The 6,000-nt window shown below is 59.3% G+C and overlaps 1 protein-coding gene across 1 annotated transcript in view; it reads right to left on the bottom strand.

Annotated features, from left to right (window-relative positions):
• Positions 1-3,927: 3,927 nt before the first annotated feature.
• PRRX2 (paired related homeobox 2) overlaps positions 3,928-6,000 on the bottom strand; it is a 45,915-nt gene continuing 43,842 nt past the window's right edge. Inside the window, exons 3-4 of the mRNA XM_078061290.1 lie at positions 5,476-5,654; positions 3,928-4,383 (exon numbers count right to left, since the gene is read on the bottom strand). Of these exons, the coding sequence (XP_077917416.1) occupies positions 4,248-4,383; positions 5,476-5,654 (315 nt within the window). The 3' untranslated portion in view covers positions 3,928-4,247. The remainder of the gene's footprint in view (positions 4,384-5,475; positions 5,655-6,000) is intronic.

Genomic DNA, 6,000 nt, shown 5'->3' with positions numbered 1-6,000 from the left:
AAAGCTTCAGGACCTGCGGGACTGGGGGGGGCGGGGTCATAGGCAGTGGAGGACTGCTCTGGAAGGGGGCCACTCCCTCACAAGGGACACAGCAGGGTGCAAGCACATTTTCTATCTCTAAAGAGCTCTTTATGCAGTTGAGACTACTGCATTGACCTGCTCATTCTGTTTCTCTCTTAGGTTATTAGCCACAGGACAGAAAACACCCAGACAAGCGGATTGCAAGCCACGATGAACGTTTAAATTATAATATTTACCTTTGGGTTTGTGTCCTTCCCAGAGTTTTTACATTGCAGGGATGAAATGTGTGCTAAACAGCTCAGCACACACTGGTTTTCCAATCCCCACCCCCACCCCCCATGTTGGATTCCTTCTCGGAAGTGGGGTTTCGAGATGGAGTTACTGGTGACAGCATGTGAACGTTCTCATGACTGTTGGGACAATTTCCGGAAGGCTTGTGCCAATGATGTTTACGCTGTGACCCCTGCTGGTGATTTGGAATTTGCTTGTCTTTCGAGAGAAGGCTGGGTCAGGCGCCGGTTGGAGCCCTGATGGTCACCCAGCTCTGTGCCCAGCAGTGACCACACAGCGCCCCCCAGGGGCGGGTGACAGAGGTGCAGGGGCTGGGCACTGAGGGGCCCCTGAACAGCGTGTGCTGGGTTCTCCGGGCAGGAGACATGCTCTTGCACCCCAGGACGGGAGTATTCTGACTTCCTCCAACTCTACTCTGTGCCCCTCAACCGTAAACACCAAAGTGCCCATTTATAGAAGGTAACTCTGTGCCCACAATCCCATGAGTTGGCTTCAGTTCTTATTACCTGTTGTTAGCCCCATTTTACAGAGGAGGAAACTGAGGCTCGCAGAAGTGCCTCGCCCGAGATAAAACCGGTCTTTACCTCCTAGGTTTTGGGTTTTGCGAGAGCCCAGACTGCCTTTTCTCTTTCTTTCAATCACGTTCTTTTATTTCAAACAAACAAACAAAAAAATAGAAGCAAAGGCACGCAGTGTCCTCTCCCAAGCCTGCTTGGCCACATGGGCAGAGGGAGTCAAAGAGAGAAAGATTCCAAGTTCTCCCAGCCCGGGACAGGGCCTTGGGTACCTTATCCTCATGGAAATTTCTATCCCGGGACGGGTGCCCAGGGGGCTGCCCACGCAGCTCTGCAATTAGGGGGACACTTGCGACAGCCTGTTACAGGGAGGGCTGCCGTGCCCCCCCCCTCGGCTCCCTGGAGCAGCACGTGTAAACGATTAAGCCGGTTTGTTTTCTCTGGCGTGCTTGGGAGGAAGTGCCATTGCCATCCTTGTGGCCCAATGGCAGGGCCGGCGCCTCCATGGGAAACAGGCCCCCAGCTTTTTCTGAAGCTGGTGTTCTTGGGACCTGCCTTCTCGGTCCCAACTTCCACCCAGTGTGACCCCATCTCTGCTGCGGGCCACCCCAACCTGACGATGCTTCATGGCACCCTCCCTTTGGATGAGAAATCTGAGCGCTGGAGCTCTGGCCGGTGACTGGGCTGGCCTGTCGCTTGCTTTCAGTTCAGTGCTTCTGGGGAAGAAAGAGGCCTGCCTGCCTGGCTGCCAGGAGGGCACAGCTCTGGCCACCCCGTGGGCCATCGGCCTTCGCTGGTGCAGATTCCTGGGGTGGGGGGGAAATGGTAAACCCCTCATGAGGGAGGAGGCTGCTCGGACCAGGCTGGCCTCCAGCTCTCTTCTGGGTGGAAGGGCAGGCCAGCATCTTCCCGACACCTCCACCAGGCAAGTCCTGCTTCCAGAGTCTTCTTCCTCCCTGGTACTTCCGTGTGCCTAAGCCAAATCCTGGCCACCACCTGGCCTCCCTCGTCTCCCTCAGCCCATCATCCGGTCCTTAACCCCTGCCCCTGCTGTGTTTGGGACGCCTCCCAGATCTGCCCACATCTGGTCCAGACTCCTGCTGCTCCTCCCTGGACATCTGCCCTGGCCTCTGCAGGGGCCTCCCTGCCTCCACTCTTAGTCCTATGGCCACTCCTCCATACAGAACCCGGGGGTGGGGGGTGTCCCTCTACCAAGCCAATCCCCTCCCTGGCTTCCCCACCGCCAGGATGACATCCAAACTTCTAGATTTGGCCACACCGGCCCCATTTGAGCCAGCCCCTGCTTCTCTCCACCTTCATCCCGCACCGGGAGATCCAGCCCTGGAATTGTCCCCACTGGCCCAAAGAGACAGCTTTTGGCTCACCCCAGGGCCTTCACACATGCTGTTCCCTTAGCCAGAAACACTGTTCTCCCCCACTCTTTGGCCAATTCTTCATCCTTCCAGGACACCTCTTCCAGGAAGACTGCCCAGATGTCTTAGACTAGGTTTGGGGCTCCCTGTGTTTGGTGTGGCCTCTGCAGCAGGGGACCCCATGTCAGTTGCCTGCAGGGGACCCCACGTCAGTTCTCTGCTCTCTCCTCAGGGCCCTGGCACACAGCAAGTGTGTCCTATTTGTTCAGCGACTGAATGGTAAACGGAGGCCCAGAGATCACTTAGCCCAGGCAGAGGCCAAACTGAGCAAGACAACCCCTCCCACACACACACCATCCAGGGCACAGATGTCTCCCCTGCTCTGGCTCTCGTAGTCAGGTGAGCCTGAGCCCCTCGAGACAGCAGGATGCCCCCTCCCCACGCCTTCAGCCAGAGCCCCTGCCTCCCTCACCCTCATCGGCGCCCCTCTCTCTCTTGGGCTGGCAGAGTCCCAACTGTCCAGCCACAGGGAAGTCACACGGTGAGCGTCCTGGGGCTTGTGTGCACATCAGAAAAGGGCAAAGTGCAGTGCCCAAGAACCCAGTATTCACAGTGAAATCCCAGACGAAGTATGGGGAAGAAGATCTCGGGGTGAATGGGGGAGAATGGGGAGGGGTCCTCACCTCACTCAGAGGTATAATTACTGTATCTTCTAACACAAAAATGGGGATTGTCCCTCACGCAAGGATTGTCATGAGGCTTTGACCTGTTTGAGGTCATCTAGGAGATGTAGCCCATGGGTGGGGGGGAAGGCTGACACTTTGGGGCACTTTGCTGCAGTGTGGACAGGGCAGACTATGGGAGGAGAGGTCCCCTGGATTGGCTCCATCGGGGTGTGATCGCCGTGTCACAACGAGGGCCGTCACCAGGAGGGGCTGGTCATCTTTGTGCCCTCTGGGGGTCGGGGAGTGCTGTCCTACTTCCTGGGGGCTGGTTGAGGTCACTATCAACAGAAATGACTCTGAACTTCCCTGGAGGGTGTGCCCCACAGAAGGGGCTGCGTAGGGGGCCAGGTGGAAGGGGCTGGCTTCAGACCACTCCCTTCACCCCAGTTTCCTACAAACTTCCTATAAGTGATGTCATTAGCTGGTGGTACGTGTGTCCTCTGTCACCGCCAGTTATCATCTGCAAAAAGGTGGGTGGACTTGGATAAGGTCTTCTGGTGTCCTTGGCTGTTAGGACCACTCCTCTGTCCTTTGACCCGCGTGGGACCTCCACTCTGCACCCCCAGTTCTGGGCCATTTGCCTAGGCCCAGGAGGGTCCCATACCTTCTGCATGCCCAGAGATAAAGGAGTTAATTCCAGCATCTGCCCCACACACACACACAGTCTGGCCAGCCCAGGAATCCATGGTCACCCACCCTGCCCCCCACCATAGGGCAGAGGGGACACTCCCTGCCCAGACAGGGAAGGGATCCTGCCCAGAGTCACACGGCGGGGTTTCTCCCAAACACCTAGGTGCCCGTGGGGTCCAGGGCAGGCCTCTGTCCTCCTACCCGACTCCCCACCTGTGGGGCTCTGCCGGATGATGGAGGGCTTCATTCACAAGAAGGCGCCCACATGAGGGCATCTGGCCCCGGCACGGCTGCAGGCCAGAGCAGGGCCCCAGGAGGCCATCCACTCAATTGCTTCGCTGCCCTTATCCGCCCTCCCTCAAACTTTTTGGGGCTTAAATTTTTTTTTTTTATTTCTTAAAGACAAAAGCTTTTCGGTTTTAATACACAAAATAAATGCAGTCCTTGGTGGGCTCCTGCGCCTCTGGCTCAACCCCTCCAAAGGTCATGGGCCAAAGTCTCCCACGGCTGTAGACAAGGGGCTCCCAGCATCTCAGCAGCCTCTTGGGCCCAGGAGTCCGGACTGGAGAGAGGGGCCAGGAGAGCCCAACCAGCCTGTCCTGGGGACAGCGGACAGGAGAAGGTCACTTTCATGTCTGCTCTCTTTGCCGTTGTTCGACCGGGGAGGCAGTGGGGTCCTGGGGGGCCGGCTGTCAGTTCACCGTGGGCACCTGGCTGTGGTGCAGGCTGAACTCCTTGGCCTTGAGACGGAGGCTGGCGATACTGTTGGCCATGTTGACTCCCGGGGTTGCGGGGCCTGAGCCTCCAGGGCTGTAGGGCGGCACCGTGCTGGGGGCGACAGAAGGCACAAGGACATGTAGCTGTGGCTGGCACGCTGCCCAAAGCTGACCACTTCCGGCTGCCTGCCCTGGACCCCGGCGTCTGGTCCTCCTGCCTCCCCTCCTCACTTGACTCTCCTGGGAAGCCCTCCCCCCAGGGGCTGGGCATAGCTGGGGCTGCAGGATTTGGGGAGGAGTCAGAAACACTCACAGATGGCCCCGGGACACAGAGCAGCCTCTGTGGGTTTGTGGGCATCCCTCCCTGGATCAGGAGCCTCCCGAGAGCAGAGCCTGGGTCCTGCTCACCCCCGGTGCCTGCGCTGGGCCTGGCGCACAGCAGGATGGAGGGGGAGGGAACACACACCTGTTCAGAAGGATGCCTCTGGGTGGCTCTCCTGGTCCAGGTACGGACAGGCCGGGAGAGCTGGCCACCATGGGCATCATGAGGACTCTGACCCCACAAGCCCACCTGCTGGATCTCGCCTCGCACGAGACCAGGGCTCCAGCACCTCACACAGACTAAGGGTCAGGTGGCACCCCATGGAGTTGTGGGTACAGAAACATAACGCCCTAGTACTTCTTCCCTCTTCCTTCCTGCCCTGCCTTCTTTCTCCAGCTTTGACCAGAGCAAAACTGCCCCAGAACTTGGCTCCGGACCCCAGCCAGGGTCCCTGGGCTTCGGAGGCCCTTCCCTCAGCCCTCGGAGCCAGGGAGGTCAGCGCAGGGCGCTGGGGCTCTCCTGCCAGCCCAGAAATCTTCCTCCTGGTCTCCAGCTTCCTCAGGGTGACAAGGGTTCTTCATGCCCCCTGCAGACGGGGCACATTCATGCACACACGTGCACACGCACAGTCATGCACACACGTACACACACGCACATGCATGCACACTCCTGATCACGTGCACATACTGATGTGGAAACACTCGTGTGCAACACTCACACGCACACACTCGTGAGCACACACACACTGGCCCACACCCTACTCGGCCGACAGGGGCTTCAGGAGCGCCTGGGCACCCATCACAGCTCCCTGCGGATCCTCCGAGGCATCTGGGCCCGAAGAGGCCCCGCCCCCTCCCCACCGGAAGGGGTTCCTGCTCTCACCTGTAGGGGGACGAGGCTGTCCAGGAAAGATAATCGGGACTCAGGGCGGTGGGCCGGGGAGCCACGGGCTGCTCGATGGCGGCCTCCTGGCTGTAGGACTTGAGCAGCGAGGCGGAGCGGTTGGCTAGCATGGCCCTCTCGTTTCGGCGGAACTTGGCCCGGCGGTTCTGAAACCAGACCTGGGGGCGGGGGAGGCGTGTTGAACGGGGTGCAGCAGGCGGCAAAGGGGACCCACGTCCTTTCGGATGCAGTGCGTGCCCGCTGTGCCACCAGCTGAGGACTGGCAGCTTCCCCTCTCTGGGCCTCGGTTTCCTGATCTGTAAAATGGGGATGCTTCTGCGGCGGGCTAAGCGCGCATCGGGGAAAGGGCGAGGGAACGCGCGGAGGGACGAGCGAGGGACGCGAACACGAGCCCCTCGGCTGTTCCAAGGCTGGGACTGGAGAGGGGCGAGCTGAGCTCTCGGCTCAGAGCTGGCAACCAGCAGACCTTAACACTTGAACACGGCTTTATTCGGCAAAACCTTT

The sequence above is a fragment of the Halichoerus grypus genome, chromosome 14 (genome assembly GCF_964656455.1).
Source record: "Halichoerus grypus chromosome 14, mHalGry1.hap1.1, whole genome shotgun sequence".
Taxonomy (NCBI): Eukaryota; Metazoa; Chordata; class Mammalia; order Carnivora; family Phocidae; genus Halichoerus; species Halichoerus grypus.
The sequence above is the reverse complement of the archived record's forward strand: the minus strand, read 5'-3'. Positions and strand labels throughout refer to the sequence as shown.